At 34.5% G+C, this 27642-nt stretch overlaps 1 protein-coding gene across 2 annotated transcripts in view; it reads left to right on the plus strand.

Annotated features, from left to right (window-relative positions):
• LOC143022022 (cholesterol transporter ABCA5-like) overlaps positions 1–27642 on the plus strand; it is a 385392-nt gene that overhangs the window by 188960 nt on the left and 168790 nt on the right. For both annotated transcript variants that reach the window (XM_076179961.1, XM_076179965.1), the window contains 3 exons: positions 3499–3641; positions 19347–19486; positions 26252–26480. In XM_076179961.1, the coding sequence (XP_076036076.1) occupies positions 3499–3641; positions 19347–19486; positions 26252–26480 (512 nt within the window). The remainder of the gene's footprint in view (positions 1–3498; positions 3642–19346; positions 19487–26251; positions 26481–27642) is intronic.

Below are 27642 nucleotides of genomic sequence, written 5' to 3' on the forward strand. Positions count from 1 at the left end.
TCAGAAAGTTTGTAATAAACTACGTGCCCCCAAAAACAGCCTCATGGGAAGAGAATGAACATAAAACCATGTTAGAAGAGACAAGAGTAACACTAAACGAGATAATGGAAGATGGAGGAAGAATAGTTATGATGGGTGACTATAATTGCAAAGAAATCTGCTGGGAAGAGATAACCGTAAAGGTTGGAGAAGACTCATGGGGAAGTGTTCTACTTGAGATGATTATTGACTACACAATGACACAATGGATCTAAGAGAACACTAGGTATAGAAATGAAGAACCATCAAGACTAGACCTAATAATCACATCAGAACCTAAAATAGTGGAAAAGATACAATACCAGGCACCAATAAGCAAAAGTGACCACATAGTGATAGAACTAGAACTAAATGAGAAAAAATACATGAAAAGAAATGAACAATATAGAAAAGGAAGATTGATGTATGAAAAAACAAATTTTCATCAAATAAGAGAATTCTTTCAAAATGAAAACTGGGAAAGAATACACAAAGAAGATACAACAGTAGAAGAGAAATGGAATATTTTGACAAAAATCTATAAAAAACGAGTAGAAAAGTATGTCCCAAGACAAAAACAAGAAAAAGAATATGTAAAATGCTGGTTCAACAAAAGTTGTAGGGAGATAAAAGACAAAAGAGACAAAGCTTGGACCAAATGGAAGAAAAACAAAAGACCAGAAAAATGGAAAATATATACTTGCTATAGAAATGAATATGTACAAGCGTGCAGAGAGGAAAAGAGAAAATATGAAAAAGATGTCATAGAAAAATGTAAAGATCAGCCAAAACTATTCTACAGATTTGTAAACAACAAACTGAAAAACAAACAAGATTTGGAGAAATTAAGACAAGGAGTTGAATACACAGAGGAAATTAAAATGGCGGAAATTATGAACAAACATTTTAAATCAGTGTTTACAAGGGAGAACATACAACCTGAAGAGATCGAATGGAAAGAGAAAGTCCCCCCTATGAAAGAAATAGAAGTAACAAAGAATGAAATATTGAACCACTTGAGTAATCTTGATGTCAGAAAATCACATGGAACAGATGAAATAGCAAACTGGATTTTGAAAGAATGAAGATGAACTAGCAGGCATAATACATAGCATAATAAACAGTTCCTTGAAAGAAGGTAAAGTTCCAGAAGATTGGAAAAAAGCAAATATAGTACCTATTTATAAAGGAGGAAATAAAGAAGACCCTAACAACTATAGGCCAGTCTCTCTAACAAGTACAATAGCAAAAATTTGTGAAAGAATTGTCAAAAATAGATGGGTAAAATATTTAGAAAAAAACAACGTGCTCAATCCAAGGCAATTTGGATTCAGACAAGGACGATCATGCGTCACCAATTTAATATGTTTGTATTCAAGACTAATAGATATAATACAAGAAAGAGATGGATGGGCTGATTGTGCATTTCTAGACCTAAAAAAAGCTTTTGACAATGTACCACATAAGAAGTTGCTTAAGAAATTAGAAACTGAAGGAGGAATACAGGGCAAACTGCTAAATTGGATGGAAGACTTTTTGCAAGAAAGAAAAATGAGAGTAGTGATAAGAGATCAACACTCAAAATGGGATGAAGTAATAAGTGGTGTTCCACAAGGAACAGTTCGGCCCCAATAATGTTTGCTATATATATTAATGATATGGGTGAAGGAATTGAAAGCTATATGAGCTTTTTTGCAGATGATGCAAAACTATTGAAAAAAGTGAACACGGAAGAAGATTGTGAATCACTACAAAGAGATCTAAATATAGTACAGGAATGGAGTAGGAAGTGGGAGATGGAGTTCAATACAAAAAAGTGTAGTATAATGGAATTTGGAAAAAGTAAAAACAGAATAACAGGATCATATAAATTGGGAGAAGAAGGAATAAAAAAAAGTAGAAAATGAGAAGGACCTGGGAGTCATTGTTATGAATAATATGTCACCTGAAAAATATATAAATAAGATTTTTGGAGAAACCTATAATTTAATAAGAACAATCAAAGTGGCATTTACATACCTGAATGAAGAAATGGTGAAGAAAATTCTAATCACCCTGACAAGACCAAGATTGGAATATGCAGCAACGATATGGTCACCAAGTGCAAAAAAATGCACAAAAAAACTTGAAAGAATACAAAGAGCAATTACAAAATTGGCACCAACACTCTCAAAACTATCATATGAAGAGAGACTAGCAAAACTTGAACTACAGACACTAGAGCAAAGAAGAGAGAGAGGAGATTTGATAGCTATTTACAGAATCATGAAAGGCATAGAAATTACTGATAGAATCTGATAACATGGGATGACAGAAATACAAGAGGACATGGAAAGAAAATAAAAAAAAGACAGCTATAGAAGAGATGTGAAAAAGAACAGCTTTCCTCACAGAGTAATAGACAGTTGGAACAAGTTAGATGAGAAAGTGGTGTGTGCAAAAACAATACATGAATTTAAAAATAGTTTAGATAAAATGAGATAAGAAAACGGGACACCACGAGCATAGCTCCCCTTCCCGTAAAATACAACTAGGTAAATACACACACATATATATATATATATATAATATATATATATATATATATATATATATGTATATATATATATATATATATATATATATATGTATATATGTATGTATTTACCTAGGTCTGTTATTCAGGAAGGGAGCTATGGTCGTAGCGACCTGTCTTTGTATCTCTCAGCATCTAGTTTGTTCTGAAATTCTTTTATGGTTTTTGCACATACTATTTTTTTGTCCAATTTGTTCCAGACATCTATCACTCTGTGTGGAAAACTATTCTTTTTCAGATGTCTTCTGTAACCATCCTTTTTGAGTTTCTTTTTGTGTCTTGTTTTTTTCTGTCCCACTTTAACAAATCTTCTCTATCAAGGACTTCTTTGTTCCAGGGTTGTTAGTTCCAGTTTGGACAATCTTTGTTTATGTGTCAATTTTGAATGTGTTGGTGCCATCTTTGTCATTACTCTTTGAATTCTTTCTTATTTCTTTATATTCTTTTTTGTGTTAGGTGTCCATGGTGTTGCAGTGTACTCCAATCTTGGTTTTATCTGTGTGGCTAATATTTTCTTAATCATTTTCTGACCCATGTAGTTAAAGGCCACTTTTATTGTTCTTAGTAAATTGTAGGTTTTTCTGACTATTTTTGTTTATGGTGGGAAACTGATTTTCATCCAATAAAAGAATGTTAATTAGTTAACTTTTACTTTCTTTTCTTTCAAGTACCTTTCTGAAATCTTTCATTTACCACTTCTTACTCTACCTTTTTGGCACAGCATTCCTTAAGCATTAATGCATGAGTTATACTAATGAAATGCTAATACCCTCATTGGAATATATTTTCTTGGTTCAAGTCAAAACAAAATTTACTTAGTATCCCACTTGGATGAAAGAGTTGATTTGATGAAGATATACTGCTACATAATTTTAGTTGTTATTTACTTTTATTCCGGACTTTAGGAGGACAGAAAAGGAAACTATCTATTGGCATTGCTCTTATTGGAGACCCACATTTGATTTTCCTTGATGAACCAACAGCAGGCGTTGATGCTTATTCCAGAAGGCATCTTTGGCAACTTCTGAAGCGTAAAAAGGAAGGAAAGGTATGTTTTTCTTTAATTTGTGAATCCTTGTGTAGTAGAGTAATGGCAAATCTTTATCCCCACACACCTAATTCAGAATTACAATAGTGCAAGTAATAGTGATAGTCATAATAATCAAGAACATATACAAAGGCCCCTTGTAGGAGTGGGTAACCAAATAAAAACACTCACCCACACTAAAAAACCCAGTCAGCTACCACTCCCTTCTTGCCACCTTGGGGATGAATGGGGCACTCTTTCTCTACCAAAGAGTGATAGATCAGAATTTGAAGAAACTATAAATTTGGGTGAAACTATAAATTGTCCAGATTTGATTTTAACCAAGGAACCTGAGATGATTGTATCATTGAATTACTGGTGTCCAGTGGGTGACAGAAATAATAGAAGAAATATACAAACATGGAAGATACAATTTTGCAAAGACAGACTTTTTAAACTGAAGAAAAGAAGAATGCATGGAAGAATTAACTGACAAAATATATGATATCATTAAATCATCAATTAAAGAAGGAAAAGTACCATTGGACTGGAAAAAAGCAAACATTGTACCAATTTATAAGGGAGGTGATAAGGAAGATCCATCTAACTACAGACCAGTCTCACTAACAAGCACAATAGCAAAAATTTGTGAAAGAGTGATCAAAAACAGATGGGTTAAGTACCTGGAAGAAAAATCTATACTGAACCCAAATCAATTTGGATTTAGACAAGGGAGATCCTGTACAACAAATCTGATTTGCTTTTACTCAAGATTAGTAGACATAATAGAAGAAAGAGATGGATGGGCAGACTGTGCTTTTCTGGACCTGCAAAAGGCATTCGATAAGGTACCTCATAGGAAACTAATAAATAAGATAGAGTCAAAAGGTGGCATCAGAGGAAAATTATTGGAATGGATGAAAGACTTTCTGATTGGGAGGAAAATGAGAGTTGTAATTAGAGAAAAATTCTCCAACTGGGAAGAAGTAAAAAGCGGGGTCCCGCAAGGATCAGTACTGGCCCCGATCATGTTCGCTGTATACATTAATGACATGAATGAAGGCATGGAGTGCTATATAAATTTTTTTGCAGATGATGCAAAATTATTTAAGAAGGTAAAAACGGAAGAGGACTGCAACTCATTGCAACAAGATCTGGACACAATATGGAATTGGACTCAAAAGTGGGAAGTAAAATTCAATATTAAGAAATGCAGTATAATGGAATTTGGAAAGAGTAAAAATAGAATATCAAAAGATTACAGAGTTGGGGAAGAAAAAATAAATAAAACAAACTATGAAAAAGATCTTGGAGTGATGATTGGAAAGGACATGAAACCAGATAAGCATATAAACAAGATGTTCGGAGAAACCTACAACTTATTGAGAGCAATCAAAGTGGCATTAACCTATATGGACGAAGAAATGATAAGGAAAATACAGGTAAACGTCGACTTACGATGGCCGCGACTTACGATTTTTCGACTTTACGATGACGACGACGACGATATGATATATTTAACCCCTTCCATACGGTGCCGCACACGTAGGCGTCATGAGGAGCAAGTGGATTCGCGACGCTGCCATATCGGCGTCTCGATTATATTTATTGTAGTCGCCCCTTTGTTTTTACATTCTCTCAAATGTGCCCTGAATCCCATTCTCTGGTTTTCAAAATTCGCGGGTGAAAGAGAGAACGATCGATATAAGCGGTGACTATATTTTATGATGCGAGTATTATTACGACACGTACGGCTGGCATTGGCTGCTGCCCGCGAGATTTAAGTTCCGTACTGTAAATACATATTATAGTGTTTGAATATGGTAAAAAGGATAAAAATAATTAAATAAACTACTGTACATGTTTAATAGGCTATATTCAGTATCTCTGGTGGTTAATATACAGGTAGGCTAGGTACAGTGACCACGGAACAGAGTGATACACAAATTGGGGATCGACTTACGATGGATCTATCGAAACCTAATGCCATCGTAAGTCGACGTTTACCTGTACTTACTACACTAATAAGACCAAAACTCGAGTATGCAGCATCACTTTGGACACCCAGTACCAAAAAGAATATTAAGAAACTAGAAAAATTACAAAGAGCGACAACAAAACTAGCACCGACACTCGCCGAACTAACATATGAGCAAAGACTATCCAAATTGAGCCTACCAACTCTGGAACAAAGAAGAGAAAGAGGAGATTTGCTAACTATCTACAGAATAATTAAAGGAATGGAAGTTTTAGACAGGAACGACCTATTAATGTGGGACAACGGTAAAACAAGAGGACACGGAAAAAAATTGAAAAAGGATAGTTATAGAAAAAACTTGAAAAGGAACAGTTTTCCGCACAGAGCGATAGATATATGGAACAAATTAGACAACAAAACAGTATGTGCTAACACTATACAAGATTTTAAGATAAAACTTGATGCGGAGAGATACAAAGACGGGTCACCACGAGCATAGCTCCCCTCCCGTATATTACAACTAGGTAAATACAACTAGGTAAATATATACATATATATATATATATATATGTATATATGCAAAATGACCACAGGAGAAGAGAAACTTGTAGACAGTAAATACTGCTGTATATTACATCTCCAGTCTGAAGATGTAATGTATGAAAGTACTTACTATCTACAAGTTTCTCTTCTGTGGGTATTTTGCATTTTTGTATCACAATGATGTGGTTGCTTGCATATATATATATATATATATATGTGTGTATATATATATATATACATATATACATATATATATATATATATATACATATATACAGTGGTGGGATTCAAATATTTTGTCATCCGGTTCTATATATATATATATATATATATATATATATATATATATATATATAATCATATATATGTAATATTGTATATATATATATATATATATATATATATATATGTATATATATGTATATATATACATATGTATATATGTCAAATTTGCATTATTTATGTCCACATGTTGATCCTGGAGTCTAGCAAATAAAATGATCAATCATAGCTATTTCCCAAATAAAATATGTAAAAAATAGTTAAACATCATACAATAATATATAGGTAATGATAAACATTTAATTATATGAAGATGTATTTATGTATCACTAGATATGCACTACCATGTCTTGGTTTGTCTGGCCCGTGTGCACAACTAAGTTACAAACGACACGTCATCGGATGTGATGCCAGTAGGCTACTGACAATGAGTGACTAGTAGATGGTAGTCGTACGCCAAATTAACAAAAAAACAAACAAATAAAACATTAGATATAGAATATTTATTAAGATAAGGCCAAACGATGAATTAAGCAATGCCATAGTACAATGTAAGGATAATCATTTCTAAGTCTAATGCCTACCCCAGAATTGCGGCCAAGCATTACGCTTACACCTACACAACCAAATTTCTTGCTATGAGCAATCAATCCGTCATACTTTTTTTGAAAATCCTCGTATTGCATCGTACTCCAGGAGTCTGGCAGAGATGATGCGTCATCTGTTTGGTCTGCCGGTGACACAGTAGTTACAGTACGCATATGAGAAACAAACGTTGCATCAGCATTATTCATCAAAGATGGAGGTATAACTTGCATTCTCAGGAGCTTCTTCCACTGAAGTTTCAGTTCTTGGGATTTTGTGCATGAACTTTATTATATTTTGTTGTCTCTTCATTTTAAGGGCTAAAAACCTAAAAATATAAACAAAAACAAAAACTGCTTTACCAACGTTAGAAATTAGGATTACTACAGTATTTTTATTGAGCGATGTAGAATACGATTTTCTCAATGGCTATTTCCATAATAAATTTCATAATCAGAAGAAAGTAGCATGAATTGTGTATGGATATATTTAATACTTACCTTTTATAAGGAATTTCCAAAATATAAAAGCAGTTGATTGAAAAATAGAGAAGAGATAAGGGGTGTGATCAATGCGCTTCGTCTCTTGAAGAAAGGGAAGGGAGAGGTATAAATCATATGATCAAAAAATGGCCACAGTTGGCCGGAAGGAAGGATGAAAAGATAGGAAAGGCTCTAGTAATATTAGTTAACATTTAACTGTATGTATGTACTTATGCATGTATGCAAGGTTAGTCAGCGCCTTCTTGGTATGTGACTTTAATGGTAGTATGTTTCTTTATCATACGCTTAAACATACAAAACTATTTCATTGATTACCGAACCTGCTGAACAGCACCATTAGTTATATTAAAACGTAGTTAAATAACACACAAGTACAGAGAAAGCAAGCATGGTACATATGTGAACAAACCTGGTCACCACTTGTGTATATAAACTATACACTAAATGACTAACGAAACGTACAGTTTTTATTGGATGAGAAACAGAAGACCACTGACTAGTGACCATGACTGACAACGACTAGTCACTTCGCCAGTTAGCCGGTTCGCCGAACTCATAAAATTCCTTAGGACGGTTCTAGCGTACCGGTGCGAACCGGCTGAATCCCACTACTGTATATATATTATATATATACACACATATATATATATATATATATATATACATATATATATACATATATATATATATATATATATACATATATATATATATATATTATATATATATATATATACATACATACATATATGTCAATCAAATCAGCCATCCTGAGTCCATTGCTGAACAAAGGCCTCCTTCATAGCATTCCATGATTCACACGACCGTGCCACCCTCTGCCACGTCACTCCTGCAAAATTCACGAACTTGTCTCTCCACCTTCTGTCTGGTCTCCCTCTTCCACGCTTCCTATCTCGCGGCGTCCATTCAGTAACACACTTGCTCCATTGCTCATCAGTCGTTCGCACCAACTTACCTGCCCAATTCCACTTCCTCTCTTTTACTGCTTCCACAATATCTTACACTCTAGTCTGCTCTCTCACCCAACTTGCTCTCTTTCGGTCTCTCAGTGTTATTCCCATCATTGATCTCTCCATTCTCCTCTGTGCAGTCCTTAGCTTTGTTTCCATCGCCCTTGTCAGCTTCCAAGTCTCACATCCGTAGATTATTGCTGGTAGAATGCATTGGTTGTAAACTTTACGTTTCAAACATAAAGGTAGAGAGCCTCTTAGGATTTTATTATACTTACCAAACATTTTCCAACCAATTGTAATGCATCTTTTTATCTCATTATCATGATCTTTCATCACCTTCACCATCTGACCTAAATAATTATACTCTTCAACTTCCTCAAGAATCTCATCATCAATTACAATCTCTTTACATTGAACTTTTGTGTTGAACATTACTTTGGTTTTACTCTTATTCATTTTTAAACCTACTTTGATACTTTCTTTGTTTAGATCGCTCAGCATATCTTGCAAGTCGTCTGCTCTTTCTGAAATAAGAATGATGTCATCTGCAAATCTTAGGTGGTTCAAATATTTGCCATTAATCTTCAAACCTTTCTTTTCCCAACTCAACCTCTTGAAAATATCTTCTAAACAAGCTGTAAATAGTTTGGGTGAAATTGTATCGCCTTGCAGTACTCCTTTATCGATTTTGATCTTTTCTGTATCTTTATGTAGTTGAACTATAACGGTACCTTTCGAATAAATCTTTTCTAAAACTCTTACAATCTGTTCGTTTGTACCCTGTTTGCATAGCGAGTTTAGTATTGCTATTTGTTCTACTGAATCAAAGGCCTTCTCGTAATCTACAAAAGCTAAACACAGAGGTAATAGGAGACTGTAATGCTAAAGTAGGAAAGAAGATGGGAGATGAGACGTGCATTGGGAAGTTTGGAGTAGGTGAAGGAAATGACAGAGGTGAGATGTTAGTCAATTTTGCAGAGAACTACAATATGGGGATAATGAAGACTTTCTTCCAAAAGCGTGTAGGTCGTAAATGGACGTGGAGAAGTCCAAATGGAACAACAAAGAACGAAATAGACTTCATATTAGGAGATGAGAGCAAAAGCATTAGCAATGTTACGGTGATAGATAAAGTCAACATAGGGAGTGACCACAGAATGGTAGGATGCACAGCTAAATTCAACTTCAGAGCCGAGAGAAATAAACTAGTTTTAAAAAGGAAAATAAGACTTGCAAAGGTTAAGGATAATAAAAAGAAATTTCAGTTAGAAATTAAAAATAGATTCGAAGCTCTAAAAACTAACGAGGACAGTGTGGAAGATATCAATGTGAATTTAGTGAATATCATTAAGGAATCAGCAGAGAAAGTAGGAAGTACATATATATGTATATATATATATATATGTATATATATACATATATATATATATATAAATATAGTAAATATATACATATATATATATATATATATTTACCTAGTTGTATTTTGTGTGAAGGGGAGCTATGCTCGTGGTGTCCCGCCTTTGTATCTTGCAGTGTCTAGTTTGCTTTTAACGTCTTCACTCCGGGGCACATTGCACGTCTGGCAGCATTAGCTGCCCGACGTGCAATGTTGCATCATAATAATCGCATTATGAAAAATAAAGTCAGTGCTCAATTGTTCGTTCTCTCTCACCCGTGTATTTTGATAACCATAGAAAATTTATGAAGCCAGTTTAGAGAAAATGGAAACTACGTAGGTACGACTACAATAAATATAATCAAGATAGCGACGTCGGCATCATTGAGTACCCACTTGCTACTCATGCCGCCAATGTAGGCGTCACTGTATGGAAGTAGTTAAACTCGCAAATGGTTTTTGTGCATACTATTTCATTGTCCAGTTTGTTCCAATTGTCTAAAACTCTATGTGGAAAACTGTTTTTCTTCATTTCTCTTCTATTGCTATGTTTTTTTATTTTCTTTCCATGTCCTCTTGTGTTTCTCTTGTCCCAGTTAAGTAAGTCCTCTCTATCAAGTATCTCTATGCCTTTCATGATTTTGTAGATGGTCAGTAGGTCACCTCTCTCTCTCTTCTTTGCTCCAGTGTCGGTAACTCCAGTTTAGCCAATCTCTCTTCGTATGATAGGTTTGCAAGTGCAGGTGCCATATGTGTGTGTGTGTGTATATCTATACATACATATATATATGTATGTATGTATATGTACATGAAATAAGTTAGGAGAGTACTAGACCTGAGGCTGAGAAAATGGTATATATGCATATAAAAAAAAGGAAAGTTAATAAATATAAAAGGAGGAGAAAGGAAAAAATTAAAAATAATATATACCAACATAGACAGCATGATTTCAGGAGTAAATGAATTAAACAACTATCTGGCAGTAGAGCAACCTGACATAATATGAAGTGTGGAAATGAAGTTGTAAGAGGCTGGTCGATAAAGGTAGACAAGTAAGGTAGGTAGAGAGGTAGGTGATGAGAATTTAATTTTATGAGTTTGGTAAACAATAGCTGTGAAGGAGTTGCATAATCTCACCCATCTAAAGTTTTTAAACAACTGTTAGGGGCCAGATTTCAATGCTGATATGACAATATGTAAACTAAGCCATTCATGCATCAACATCATGATTGCTTGAGTAAGCAGTAAATGCAAGGTAATGCACATAGGTAAAAAAAACTGTAAGTACGATTACAAGTTATCTGGAAATTTGTTAACAAAAATGGATAGTGAAATGGATCTTGGCGTAATTATCAGGAACATTATCAAATCATCCAAGCAGTGTATTTCAGCCTCTAAGAAAGCAAATAAGATTCTAGGACTGATTGCACGATCTTTTGACTTCAAATATCCATCACTCATTAACAAGCTATATAGATTGTTAGTTTGTCCACATTTGGAATATGCTGTTTCCATATGGTTACTGAATCTCATTAAAGACATTTACATATTAGAAAAAGTACAATAGCGAGCCCCAAAACTGATTCCAAATATCAAAAATAGATTGTACGAAAATCAACTAAAACACATGAATCTGTTTTCCCTAAAAAAACGTAGAATCAGAGGTGACTTGATAGAGTCTTTAACCCCTACCATACGGTGCCGCACACATAGGCGTCATGAGGAGCAAGTGGATTCGTGACGCTGCCATATCGGCGTCTTGATTATATTTATTGTAGTCGCCCCTGCATTTTTACATTCTCCCTAATATGCCCTTAATCCCATTCTCTGTGGTTTTCAAAATTCATGGGTGAAAGAGAGAACGATCGATATAAGCGGTGACTATATTTTATGATGTGAGTATTATTACGACACATCGTACGGCTGGCATTGGCTGCTGCCCGCGAGATTTAAGTCCCGGAGTGAAGTGGTTAAGATTCTAAAGGGAATTGACATCAAAAGTGACAACATTTTCACACTGAATGAGAATCAGACAAGAAACAATGGTCTTAAACTGTCTGGAAATAGATTTAATTTAGAAGTGGGTAGAAACAACTTCGCCAACCATGTAGTTAATGAATGGAATAAACATCCTGCAGAGCCAGTACAACATAATTCAATTCGAAGCTTTTAGAATCATTTAGATAAACACCTAAGCAAGATGCTGTAATGACTATTATTTATCTTATATTATTTGTTTTCTTATCATTTGTCCATTTATTATTTGCTTGATTCTCATTTATTATCAGTTGTATGTTAAATTATTATTATTTACTAATTACCTGTTTGTTTATTATTTAACTATACCTATGCATTTATTTATGTATTTATTTATTATTTACATTATTGTACTTTTTTATTTTTCTATTAATTTATTGTTATGATTTTTTCGCATCCAACCAAGATATGGACCTGTCAGTATGCTCCACCTTTGTAATCCTTTGTAACAGTCTTTCTGATTGGAGAAAGGGTGGAGGAGAAGAAAAATTTATTGGTTCACGGTAGTAAAGTCACGCCCTTAGGGGAGGCATTTAGTTGTAACAGTAAAGATCATTGGATTAAGAAAGTTGTGATGTGGAAGTAAATTGAGGGTACCAGTTGAGAGTCCCATGGTGTGAATTGACAAGCCAAGTGTAATATTATTTGAGAAGAAAAGAAGAAAAATTTTACCTCCATTTAATTCACCCCATAAAGAAACATTACTTCCTACAGAGAGACACACTTAAGACAGTGATGAAAAGAAACTTGAAAGTGAAAGAAGAAATACAAAACCATAGAACAGTAAACAGAAGGAAACCAGTTGTCATGGAGATGATGGATAGGCTAAAAAAATCAAAAGATCCACAACCACCAATCACTGTGGGACAAGGTCTATACAACCATTGGATGAAAAATAGAAAGGCAAACGTTAAAGGAGCCAATACAGAGCCTTGTGGGATGCCACTTATCACATCTTCCTAGTTTGAGTTTTTGTCTCTAAGTACCACTCTCATTTTTAAGAAATCATTCATTCATTCCAGTAGCTTGCCTTGTATTCCTCCTATTATTTCAAATTTTCTTATTAACTCTTTATGTGGTACTTTGTTAAAAGCCTTCTGCAAGTCCAAGAAGGTGCAATCTGCCCAGCCATCTCTTTCTTGTATTATCTCAATTAATCTTAAGTACAAGCATATTAAAATTGTGGTACATAATCTTCCACTTTTAAAGCCAAATTGTTTAGGGTTTAATATTTTCTTTTCTTCCAAGTGTTTGGTCCATTTGCTTTTGATACCTTTTTTGCATATTTTTGCTGTTGTGTTTGTAAGGGATACTGGTCTGAAGTTTGTAAGATCTTTGTTTCCTCCTTTATGTATTGGTACTATGTTTGCATCTTTCCCATCTTGCAGTACCTTTCCTTCTTTGAGTGAAAAGTCTATTATCTTGTATAATTTGTATGTCAGTTTGTCTATACACTCTTTCAGTATCCAATTTGCAATTTCATCCGGTCCATGCAATTTCCTAACATATTGGTTTTTTATTTGGTCTCTTACTTCTTTCTGCATTACCTTTATTTCTTTAATTTTAGGGGATCTTTCTTGTTGCCTATTTTCCCAAATCTGTGAGTTCTCAATTGTAAAAATAGACTTGAAATGTCTGATCATAACTACTGCAATTTCTCTGTCATCTATACATTCCTTATCTCCTTCACGCAGTTTTACAATTTTGTGTTTGTCTTTTAATTTACCATTTACATTTCTATAAAAAAGTGTAGATTGATCCTTACATTTGTCTGTAATATCTTTTTCATAATTTCTTTTTTCCTTCCTGCGTGTATTCACATATTCATTCCTAAGTTTTATATATGTTTACCATTTGGTTTTTTTTTTTTTTTTTTTTTTTTTTTTTTTTCAATCTTTTTCAGGCTTTGTCTCTTCTGTCTTTAGCCTCACTGCACCTTATGTTATACCAACACTTTATATAAATCTTTTTGCTTCTTGTTTGGTACATATTTATTAATTCCTTCATTGTACTTTCCTTTGAATATGTTCCGTTTGTCTTTGGAGAATTTATCTCAGTTTGTGTTTTGGGAAAACTTTTCTTAGTTTTACAAAATCCATTTTGATGTACATTAATCTTCCTTCTCTATGTTTATCATTCCTTCCCACATTGTTTTTTTCTTTTAATTCAAACTCTATTAGTATAGGGTCACTCTTTCCAATTGGTGTTTTATACTCCATTTTGTTCACAAAATATGGTTCGGAGGTTAATATTAAGTCTAGTTTGAATGGTTCCTCATTGTCTCTATATCTAGCGTTTTCCTTAACCCATTTTGTAAGATATATTCGATGGTTATATCCAGCAAAGTATTGCTCCAAAGTTCTTCTCCCCTTTTCCAATAATTTCTTCCCAGATTATCTTTTGCATTAAAATCACCCATAATCACTGTTACCACCCTCTTTTAGTAACTCATTTAGCACAATCATTGTGTCTTTCAGTAATTTAGAATGATCACTATCAGACCAAGCCTGTGTTTTTGATGGTATATACACTGCTACAAATTTTCTATTTTTCATATTTCTATTTACAACTTTAATCATAATTAATTCCACATTATATTTTCCATCATTTATCTTTGTCACATTTAAACCCTTTTCGGTTAATATCATGACACCTCCTCCTTGTTTATCTGTTCTATTTTTCACCCAGTGGTTGTATAGACCTTGTCCCACCACACTTGTTGATAGAGGTCCTTTCAGTTTAGTCTCCACAATTCCCATAATGTCAGGTTGCTCTATTTCTAGATAGTTGTTTAGTTCATTAATTCCAGCGATCATGCCATCAATATTTGTGTATGTCAGGGCAAACTCCGACAGAAAAAAAATATATACCGTATATAAAATATAGAATGAGAGAGGAAAAGGGATAGAAGAAAAGGAGAGATGGATGAAAATATATATATATATCTCATCAACCATTCATATGTCCGAGGACGCCACACTCTTTCTGGAGGGAGCGAGGATTATTCAGATGTTCCACGGTTATCCATGATCCTGCCCGAAGGAGGAGGAGTTGTACGGTAATGCCGGTTAGTCGTCTTGTAGAACATGGGGGCATTGGGTAGGTGGGTCCATTCTTGGTTGAAAGGAAACTCGACCTTCCATTCTGTCTTTATTCTTCCAAAAAAAACTTCCAAGAAAAAATTCCCAAACCGGGGGAGGGGGGAATTGCGAATTTGCGTCCACTTTCAATAATACATTGTACTCCAGGACTGGTTCCCTGTAATTTTATAACCTTATTGAGAAACAATACTACATCAATAAGAAAACGGAGTAGGGTATCTGAAAGATTCGTGAGGCCGAATAAATCCTTACAAGACTGTAGAGAGGTAACATGAGGTTAATATGCCTCTTCCTTTTAAAAGGGATGATATCTGACTTACGAATTGGAGCCTGGGTTGGCTATCTTGAAGAGCTTACGTGGCTTTTTCTCTCATATGCCACGTTGGCTGGATCAAAACAATGGGCCCCTTCTTTTCCCCCTTGTCCGATAGCGAGATTATGACTTAATTTTTACGTAGTAACATTTTTTTAACATGTTTGTTAACGAATCCAGTTCCTTTTATGGATTTCTTTATAATTAATTTTTTTATAAGTACAATAGTAAATTAAAGATATTAGAGCTGGATGATGAATCAATTTCTAAGTACATCCAAAATTTTAAAGGGGTAGCTTCCCCCCCCGACATGTACGCCACTTTTAGTTTCATATTTTCTTCTCTTTTTTTTTTTTTTTTTTTTTTTTTTTTTTTTTTTTTTTTTTTTTTTTTTTTTTTTTTTTTTTTTTTTTTTTTTTTTTAATTTCCATTTTTCTGATGTACCATGTTTCAGTCACAGGCCCAGGACTTGAAAAAAAAAAAAAAAATCCGTCTCTGATCTTTTCTCATTTCTATCATTGGCTTCAATTCTGAGAGCTTTGTCTTTCTCTTTTTCCTCGTCACTCATTTCCTTTTTTATCCATATATGTCTGAATTTCTCTCTGTTTGCTAATATAACTGGTTTCGATAGTACCTCCTCAGCTATCACTTGAGTTCTTTTGAATATTTGCCTATTCTGTGAATCTCGTCAATTTCTTTGTCAAAATTTTGCCCTTTGTCCTAAATCTTTTTAAAGTTTCCTTAGCTATTTCCTTGTCCTCCTTTTCTCTCTGGTATTTATACACATCATGTTTTTCTTGGATACCATGGACCACAATGCATTTACCTTTGTCAACTGTATCTTTGACCCAATTTTCCTTTTCTTTAATTACTTTCTTAATTGTTTCTTTTGTATTTTCCTTCATCTGCTTTTATACTATTTCTCTAAAGGATATTTCTTATTTTCCTGTTTTTGTTTCTATTGATTTTTTTTTTTTTTTTTTTTTTTTTTTTTTTCCCCAAGGAGGTCTGTTTCTTTAATTGACTTTTCCACCTTTCTGGTCACTACCTGTAATTGCTCTTTGACCTTTTTCACTCCTTCATTTTTATTTTTGTCCTTTTTCATTCTTTTATTTTCTCTTTTGAGGATATCAGTTTTGCTCCTTAGGTCACTTAATTCTCTAATTGTTTGCTCATTACTCTTACACAAAGTAGTCAATTCTCTAAGTGCAGCTTGGTAGTCAAATTTTAAATCTACAATTTCCTCCAATGATTTATTTACTTCGCAATTTCTTAATGCATTGCTATATCTAACTTTTCTATCTTTATCTAAACCTCTACCTATTTCCCCTAGCTTTCTTTGAAAACCTGAAAAACTGTTGTTCTCCCACCTTTTGTTTATCCTTAGAGTGTCAAACGTTTTTTTTTTTTTTTTTTTTTTTTTTTTTTTTTTTTTTTTTTTTTTTTTTTTTTTTTTTTTTTTTTTTTTTTTTTTTTTTTTTTTTTTTAAATAACACCTTACATAATCCAGGCCTCTCTTCGTTGGTTCATTTAATATTTTTTCATCTTTATCTTTCTCCATTGTGCCAACTATACTTATTTCAAGAACTGCATCTTACCAAATTGGTCACACGAGAAACATAACTTACACATCCTGCACAATAACAACTATTCATTTCTTTCGTGTCAGCGACAAAAACTTGATGTGTTTCTATTCAAGATTAATAGATATAATACTAGAAAGAGATAGATGGGCTGATTGTGCATTTCTAAACCTGATAAGGTGCCACATAAGAAATTGCTATAGAAAGTAAAATCTGCAGGAGGAATACAGGGCAAACTGCTGAAGTGGATGGAAGATTTCTTGCATGAAAGGAAAATGAGAGTGGTGATAAGAGACAAACATTCTAATTGGGATGAAGTGATAAGTGGTGTTCCACAAGGAACAGTTTTGGCCCCAATAATGTTTGTTATATATATTAATGATATGGATAGAGTAAATGAAAGTTATATGAGCTTCTTTGCAGATGATGCAAAACTTTTGAAAAAAGTGAACACTGAAGAAGATTGTGAGTCGCTGCAGAGTGATCTCAATAAAGTATGGAATTGGAGTAGGAAGTGGGAGATGGAATTCAATATTAAGAAGTGTAGTATAATGGAATTTAGAAGAAGCAAAAAGAGAATAGCAGGATCATATAAATTTGGAGAGGAAGAAATTAGAAAAATGAAAAATGAGAAGGACCTGGGAGTCATTATTATGAATAATATGTCCCCTGCGAAACATATAGGCAAAGTTTTTGGAGAAACTTATAATAAGAACAATCAAAGTGGCATTTACATACCTCAACGAAGAAATGGTGAAGAAAATACTAGTCACTTTGATAAGACCAAGATTGGAGTATGCAGCGACGACGTGGTCACCAAGTACAAAAAAAATGTATAACAAAACTTGAAAGAATACAAAGAGCAATTACGAAATTGGCACCAATGCTCTCAGAACTATCATATGAGGAGAGGCTGGCAAAACTTGAGCTACAGACATTAGAGCAAAGAAGAGAGAGAGGAGACTTGATAACTATAGAATCATGAAAGGCATGGAAATTATTGATAGAGGATCAAATAAAATGGAAAAGTAGAGATACAAGAGGACATGGAAAGAAAATCAAGAAAGACAATAATAGAAGAGACCTGAAAAAGAACAGCTTTCCCCTCAGGATAATAGACGTTTGGAACAAGTTAGTTGAAAATGTGGTGTATGCAAAAATGATACACAAATTTAAAAACAACCTAAAGAAAATGAGATATGAAGACGGGACACCATGAGCATAGCTCCCCTTCCTGTAAAATACAATTAGGTAAATACATACATATATACATATATATATATATATATATATATATATATGTATCATATGTATTAACCCAGTTGTATTTCATGGGAGCTATGCTCATTGTGATCTTTTTCGTATCTCTCCACTTCCAGTTTTTTCTTGAAATCGTGTATAGGTCTGGCATTCACTGTTTCACTGTTCAATTTGTTCCAGACATTGATCACTCTGTGTGGTAAACTACTCTTTTTCAGGTCTCTTCTGTAACTGTCTTTCTTTAGTTTCTTTTTGTGTCCTCTTGTTTCCCTCTTGTGTCCCACTTTAATAGGTCATCTCAATTGAGAACTTCCATCCCTTTCATAATTCTGAAAATGGTCAACAAATTCCCTCTTTCCCTTCTCTGTAATTTATCCAATCTTTGTTCATATATCAAGTTTGATAGTGTGGGTGCCATTTTTGTTGCTGCTCTTTGGATTCTTTCTAATTTTCTTGTGTTTTTCTTTGTGCTAGGTGCCCACATACATATAGCATATTCTAATTTCAGTCTTATCAATAGATAATTATTTTCTTAACCATCTCTTCACCCATGTAGTCGAAGGCCACTTTCATTGATGAAATATTATAATAGGAATATAGTGAAAATGAATCGGAGAAATATATATATATATAAAAAAAAAATCAGTAAGTGACAGGGATTGGTAAAAAAAAAAAATGGGAGTAGTGTAAAAATAAAAAGATAAAATAGAATAAAATAGAAAATAATACAAAGAACCACATTGATTCCCAGGCTAATAGACAGACCATAAAAAGAGGGTTTAGATAAATTGAATCTGTCATTATTTTAAGAGGAGAGAGAGAGATAGGCAACTTGATCTTTTCTAATAGCCCTACCATGTTTTTCTCCCACTTTTGTGAGAAGAAACCTGGCACTAATTGTAAAGTACAAAAAAGGGAAGTAGAGATAATGTTATTCAGTACCTGCAAGATAGTAATCAAAAGAATATTTGATCAGGCAGTACATACATATGGAGTGGGAATCTAATACTATTATTTAGATAATGTTGAGGTATCCTGTACATTTAAAGTTCTTGTATGATATGATTACACAATGATAGAAATACTTTAATCATTGCCCTACATATTTACCTAAAAAAAACTTAGATGTACATTCTCAAGAAACTTCTATATCTGCCACTGCTTTCAGGTTATATTGTTAACAACACATTTTATGGATGAAGCTGACCTCTTGGCAGATAGGAAAGCAATTATGTCTCAGGGACTACTAAGGTGTTGTGGGTCTTCATTCTTCCTGAAGAAAAAATTTGGAGTTGGGTACCATCTCACGTAAGTAGTGTTTATATCAATCATTATGTTGGTCCAGGTCTCACCTTCAGGGAACCCACAGCTTTCAGATAACCAACCACAGCCACCAAACAGGGGCTTAAGTTATTTAGGGAAGAAATATTGTGTTGTCTTTGGATTGTTAGTGTGGGACATTGTAGGATAAGGTGTTCAGTGTCTTCTGCATGGTGCCTGCATTTTGGAGAGTTTGATTATGTAGCCAGTCCTAATTTGTATTGGTACTATTTTGATGATGTATGGTATCCTGTACGTAAATGTGCCAGTATGGTTCTTGCTTCTCATGAGACTTTTTTGGGGGGGTTAGGGGTTGTTATCTGAGTGGTGTTGATGAAATATTGAGTTTGATGGTCTGTCTTGAAGAGGTTGTTTACTGATCTGAGTGTGAATGTTTTTAGTGTAAATGTACTGTATAGTGCTGATGGTATTTATTTAGTTGTATTTACTGAATTGTAGTATATAGGAAAGGAGCAATGTTTGTTGGTTCCCATCTCCTATTCTCTAATTTTCTAACATATCTAGACTCAAATTTATGTACAGTTCCAACTTAATTGATATCCTTGATTTCCAATTTCTTTAGATTTGAACTCATGTATTTGAGTTTGGGTTGTATCACCAGTTATTCCAAATATGCATCTATATGGAAAACTGTATTTCTTCACATCCTTTAGACATGTGGTTTTTCTTGATTTACTCCCATGACCTCTTAAATACCTTCCATCTTTAATCAGGAGATCTCTTCTGTCAATGCAATCTATCACCTCTTTCTCTTTGATCTTTCAGAGTTGGTAAAACCAGTACTTTTAGTTTTCCTTGTATGGTTTATCTGCCAGGCTAGGGACCAGTGTGGTTACTGCCCTTTGTATTCTCTTGCTCTTGTTTATATCCTTTACTCTGTGTGGGGACCATACTGATATGATGATGATGATATGGTTTAACGTCACACATTCCCCCCATATTGGGAGGCTACGATGGTGCCCCTCACAGAGAGCTTTGGGGACCATACTACTGACACATATTCCATTCTTGGATGTATTTACCTAGTTGTATTTTGCGGGAGAAGAGCTATGCTCATAGTGACCCACAATTGTATCTTTCCGCATTCAGTTCTTTCTTAAAATCATGTATAGTTTTAGTACTCACTGTTTTCCCCTCCACCCTCCTCCCTCCCTCCTATCTTGGCACCTCCTGGATGACAGGTCATCCCTGCATCTTGTCCACTGCCCTGGGTCAGAAGCAGTGTCACAAGACACAGCACATCCATAGCAAGGCCGCTTCATAAATTCGGCGACACCCGTTCCAGAGTTGGTAATACCAATTTGGACAATCTTTGTTCGCATGTTGATTTGGGGAGAGTTGGTGCCAACTTTGTTGTTGCTCTTTGTATTCTTTCTAATTTCTTTATATTCTTTTTAGTACTGGGTGTCCATAGTGCTGCTGTGTACTCCAGTTTTGGTCTTATTAGTGTAACTAATATTTTTTTAATCATTTCCTCATCCAAGTAGTCAAATGCCACTTTCATTGACCTTAAAGGGGTTAACTCTCATTTTGGTGATTTGCTCGATCGGATTATGCATTTCTGGTCCTCCCAATCTTATTTTTTTATGTAAGACAATGAAAATTTAACACAATGTGCAGGGAAATGGGATGCATCTGTGACAGAAATTTCATTGAAATCCATTAAGAAATTTTTACAGAACAGACGATTTACTTGCAATTTTGAGTTATTTTTGAAATAACGTTTATTTTTCCAAAAGTATGAGGAGAATAATGATTTCCTTTGGTGTACAGTTAGTAGACATCCAGATGTACCTAAACTAGTATACTCGTAATTATAAGTGAAAAAGAAAGTCAGCCTTATAGCAAATTATAAAAACAAAATCACAACTTTAAAAAATTGTCAAAAATATATATCAAGTAGGTTAAGAATGAATTTACTAGTTTTGTTAGATATAAGTATCACAATCATTTTCCAACAAGAATGATCAAAATTGCTAATTTACACACGAAGTTATAGTTACTTTTGTGCGAAAAACTAGTTTTGAGAAAATAGTATTTTTATGTTTATATATTCACTACTCCATAAAAGTGCCTCCAAAGAGTGTCAAATGCACATTACAAAGGATTACAAAGGCGGAGCATGCCGACAGGAGACCTTTTGATCCATATCTAGGTCAGATGCAAAAAAAAAAAAAAAAAATATTAATAATAAATTAAAACTATAATAATGTAAAAATAACAAATAAAATACATAAATAAATGCATAGGTATAGTTGAATAACAAACAAAAAGGTAAATAGTAAATGATTATAAATTGACATATAACTAATAATAAATGAAAATCAGACAGACAAATTATAACAAAACAAAAACAAATAATATAAGATAAATTATAATCATTACAGCATCTTACTTAGGTATTTATCTAAATGATTCTTAAAGCTTCGAACTGAACTACATTGCACTACCTGTGCAGGAAGTTTATTCCATTCATTAACTACACGGTTGGCAAAGTTGTTTCTACCTACTTCCAAATTGAATCTATTTCCGGACAGTTTGAGACCATTGTTTCTTGTCTGATTCTCATTCAATGTGAAAATTTGGTCACTTTTGATGTCAGTTCCCTTTAAAATCTTAAAGACCTGTATCAAGTCACCTCTGAGTCTACGCTTTTTTAGGGAAAACAGATTCATGTGCTTTCATATCTACTTACATAATCCTTTGACCATTTCTGGGAATTAAGCAGCAGATGTTCATTACATTTCTTTTCTACCCATGCCAGCTGAGAATCGTGACAATCTAACCTTCCATATCCTTCACATAATGAATGGTACACATGCATTACAATCCCTTTGCTAAGGTGAGTATTCTTGTACTTCTCAAGTTCAGAATGGAGCAAAATTCTTCGGCAACTATCACATCTGACATACTTAGTTATGGAGTAGTGAATTTATAAACAAGAAATGTATAAAACAGGATAGCACATGGAGAAATGACACACACATACGCTGAACCCTTTTTCGATCGCACTGAGTGTGGTGACTGCTGCCTAACCTATCGTACAACAATATCAGAGTATAAAATTCTCAAAAACAACAACAACAAAAATGACAAAATACAAGGAAAACAAACCATAGCAAAGAAAGGGGCGTGGCTGATGGGCGGACCTTTAAATCTTTGGCCCTTTAAACCTGCCATTACCTGAGAAGGGTGGCGTTATACATCTGGAAACCAGTCCCGCGGTGTTCAGGGACACCACACCAGTCCACACACGAAGTTTGACAAAATTGAATATTTTTCACCGAAATGAGAGGCAACCCCCTTAATAGGTTGAAGGTTTCTCCGACTATTTTATTGATATGTTTGTCCGGTGTCATGTCTTTGCTGATTATTACTCCAAGTTCTCTTTCTAAGTTCACTTTTTTGACTTCACCATTTTTATAATTTCTTGATATTCTATTTTTACTTTTTCCAAACTCCATTATACTACACTTCTTGATATTGAAGTTCACATCCCACTTTCGAGTCCATTTCCAGATTTTGTCCAGGTCTAACTGTAATGATTCACAATCCTCCTCTGTCCTTACTTTCTTTAGTATTTTTGCGTCATCCGCGAAGAAATTCATATAATACTCAACTCCTTCATCCATGTCACTTATATATATGGTAAACATGATTGGAGCCAATACCGAACCTTGTGGGACACCACTTATCATTTCTTCCCAATTTGAGTATTTGTCTCTAATTACTACCCTCATTTTTTTTCCCAGTCAGGATGTCTTCCAAACATTCCAATAATTTTCCTCTGATGCCACCTCTTGATTCTATTTTTCTTATTAGTTTATTGTGTGGTACCTTATCAAATGCTTTTTGCAGGAAAGGCACAGTTTGCCCATCCATCCCTCTCTTGTATTATTTCTATTAGTCTTGAATAGAAGCAGATTAGGTTTGTTGTATATGATCTTCCTTGTCTTAATCCAAATTGGATTCAGTATAATTTCTTCTTCCAGATGTTTAATCCATCTACTTTTAATAACTTTTTCACATATTTTTGCTACTGTGCTTGTTAGGGAGACGGGTCTGTAGTTGGTTGGATTTTCCTTGTTTCCTCCTTTATATATTGGTACAATATTTGCATTTTTCCAGTCTTGTGGTACCTTTCCTTCTTGAAGTGAGAATTTAATTATATTGTATACTTTGTCTGTCAACTCCTCTATGCATTCTTTCAGTATCCAATTTGCAATTCCATCTAGACCAGGGGTTCTTAACCTTTTTTCTCCAATTCCCCACTTTTTAGTGAGCCAATTCTCCATTTCCCACCAGGGCATCGGTCTTTGACAAATTCGATTTTAACCCATGCAGTGTTTAGTTACTAATAACTGCATGGGTTAAAATCGAATTTGTATATTTACTGCATGGGTTAAAATCGAATTTGTATATTTACAAATTCACGAAATGTGACAAGAAGAAGACACCAGAAACAAACAAAAAGAAACAAAAACACGTCAATTAAAAAAAAAAGACAGTGGTTCTTCTGTCCGACCAGTCATTCCCCACTTGGCAACTCCGCCATTCCCCACCAGTGGGGAATACCCCACAGGTTAAGAACCACTGATCTAGACCATGTGACTTTCTGACATCAAGGTTTTTTATTTGTTTTTTATTTGATTTCCTTCTGTGTTACAGTTATTTCTTTCATTGGGGGGGATCTCTTTCTATTCCCTCACAGTTCTGTGAATTTTCAATTGTGAATACTGATTTGAAATGATTGTTCATAATTTCAGCCATTTCTACATCTTCTGTATATTCATAATTTCCCTGGCGCCGCTTTTCCATTTATTTATTTTTTAGTTTACCATTTACATACCTGTAGAATAGTTTAGGTTGTTCCTTGCATTTTTCTATTATATTTCTTTTGTAGTTTCTCTTCTCATTTCTGCATATTCTTACATAATCATTTCTTAGTTTGATATATGAGTGGACAGGTGGTGAGATAAACACAGGGAACCATTTAGGGATTTATTCTGACATTTCATCCTTACCAGGACTTCTTCAGAGTTCATGGACTCTGAAGAAGTCCTGGTAAGGACGAAACGTCAGAATAAATCCCTAAACGGTTCCCTGTGTTTTTCTCACCACCTGTCCACTCATCTGTCTTACATATTTCAGTTTGATATAAGTTTGCCATTTCCTCGTTTTTTGTCTTTTTTCCATTTTTTCCAAGCTTTGTCTCTTCTATCCTTAGCCTCACTACATTTTTTGTTGTACCAGCTTTTTATGTATACTCTTTCTAGCTTTTGTTGTGGTACATATTTGTTGTTAAGGTGAGGAGGAGAACAGAGGTGGAAAGGGAGCTGGGAGATAGGGTCGATGAAAGAGTATTAGGATGGTTTGGACACATGGAAATAATGTGTGAAGAAAGAGTATTAAAAGAGGTGTGGAAGGCAGAGGTGGAATGAGTGAAAATGAGGTGGCATCCTAGGATGAGATGGATGGATGGCGTGAAAGGGGCATTGGGAAATACGGGAATGTCTCTTTAGGAAGGACAGGACAGGACAGAGGATAGGGGTGAGTGGAAAAGGGTTGTGTATGGATGATGCTGTGATGCATGAGGGGAGTGGGTGGGGGATGGGGGTGAGGAAGTATGTATGAAAAAAAAAATTATGCAGAGGGGGGGGGTCACCGAATATATGAAATGACCTTGCTGTGGATGTGCTGTGTCTTGCGGCACTGCTTCTGACCCAGGGCAGTGGACAGGATGCAGGGATGACCCGTCATCCAGGAGGTGTTAAGATAAGAGGGAGGGAGGAGGGTGGAGGTGAGTGGAATCTGTAGAGAATGGAATGGGTGGGAGTGGTTTCTATGCCTTTTTCTTTTTGGCTAACCCCCCCCCCTGGGGGGGGGAATCTTTGGTATATGTATGTACACATTTGTTCACTCCCTCATTATAAATTTCTCTTATTATATTCCATTTCTCTTCCATCCATGTTTCTTCATTTAGGAATTTATCCCTGCTTGCATTTCAAAAGAACTTTTTGAGTTGTATATATATATATATATATATATATATATATATATATGTATGTATGTATGTAAGTATATTACAACTAGGACAATTAGGTAAATTAAATTAATGCACACTCCATTGTGAAAAGGTAGATGGAATGCAGTAGAAATTGAAGCATCAAAGTGTATTTACAATCTGGGTCCTCCTAACTAGATTTCAAAGGAAGTGTTTCAGAGAGGATAATTTATGTTTAAGTGAAATATATGAAATATCACAAAAAAGTAAATGAGAAATGTAACTAAAAGTATTTGGTGATAGTGAGCATTTGTTAGTTAGAGATGGAGAGAAGTGAGTGAGGAACAAAATATGTTCTTCTTGAAGCTTGAATGATCATGTGGAGATGTTGGAGACAGAGCACATTTTATGGTTATTGGTGATGTGAATGGCAGTTCCATCCTTCAAAAATTTAGTTTGTATTTACATTGCAGTTGTAATTTACAGGCCAGATGTTGATCATATAGTCTCCATGATTTAATGTAATAGTTTTAAAGTGATTTTGATTTTTTCATTATGGATGGAATTTCTGTCTGTTGAATGCCAGTAACTAAAATAAATGTCAGCAAAAGAATTCATGCAAAACTCAATTTTTTTATGTATATGTATCTGTGCTGGCTTTTTACTTTTATTGTACATACTAAACAGTTGTTATTAATATGAATATAACAAATTTCAACATACTTCAGGTTGGTTGTTAAAGAAGAAAAATTTAGAGGCCTCATTGAACCCATGATAAAAAGTGTTGTACAAGATGCTGAATTAGTTCGTTGTTCTGCTAAGGAACTCTCATACATCCTTCCTCCAGCATCTTCCATCTATTTTCCATCTTTGTTTGAAGTTCTGGATGGAAGTGCTGCTAAGTCAGAATCAACTGGCTTACAGGGCTATGGTATTTCTATGACAACTCTAGAGGAGGTAAGTAGCTTTAACCATTCACTATAATTGTCCTTAAGTTGAAATGAGTCCTCTGGTATTTGTGGGACCAATGAAAAATACCTGCTTTTCAGATCTCATTAACCTCTTCATATCATACTGTAGGTATCAGCATTAACCTCTTCAGTACAAGTCAAATTCTCATGCACAGCATCAGTTGCCTGATGTATGATGATTCAATAATGCATCACAATACTCACATTATGAAATATGAAGTCACAAATGTATTACTCATTCTCTTTCACTCTGAATATCAATAACTACAGAAAATATGATCAAACCAGTTCACAGAATATGGGGGCCACTTCGCTACAACTACAAAATAAATATAATCAAGATGCCATCATCCTCTTATGCCCACTCACACCTCATGATGCCTACATAGGTGTCATTATGTATTTACCTAATTGTATCTTATGGGAGGGGGAGCCATACTTATGGTGTTCCATATCTGTATTTTGCAGTGTCAAGTTTCCTCTTAAATTCATGTATGGTTTTTGCACACAGTCTTGTTTCATCCAATTTGTTCCATACATCCACCTGTCTGTATGGAAAGCTGTTCTTTTTTAGGTCTCTTGTATAACTGTCCATTTTGAGCTTCCTTTCATGCCCCTTTGTATTTCTTTTATCCCAACTTAGTAAGTCTTCTCTATCAAGGACTTCCATACCTTTCATGATTTTATATATGGTCTCAAGTCACCTCTTTCTCTTCTTTGTTCCAAAGTCGGTAATTCCAGTTTGGACAATCTCTCCTCATATGACAGTTTGGATTCTTTCAATTAAGGGGCTAGTATTTGATCTTTAGACTGTTGTATATTAGTGTGATGAATCCACCTTTGTATTGTGTGTTGTCTTCTCTAACTTGTGTCATCATTGAATGTAGGTAATGTAGATTGTGGTTATTAAATCTATGGAGGACTTGTGGGAGCATTCAGGAGTTTTTGCGAGAGTGGTGGAGCTTGTGTTGGGATTGGAGGTGGGGAGAGTGAATAGTATGGGCTGGGGGTGGGGCTCCATCATGGATGTGTTGTGTCATCCTGACTGTTCAATTTGGACATGGATGGGTTGGTGCAGCAGGTGAATGCGGGGATGGTGGGTTGGGAGTTGGAGATGGTTGAAGAGTGGGAGATGAGTCGGTTGCTGT

The sequence above is a fragment of the Oratosquilla oratoria genome, chromosome 3 (genome assembly GCF_046742065.1).
Source record: "Oratosquilla oratoria isolate Oo_2021 chromosome 3, ASM4674206v1, whole genome shotgun sequence".
Classification (NCBI taxonomy): Eukaryota; Metazoa; Arthropoda; class Malacostraca; order Stomatopoda; family Squillidae; genus Oratosquilla; species Oratosquilla oratoria.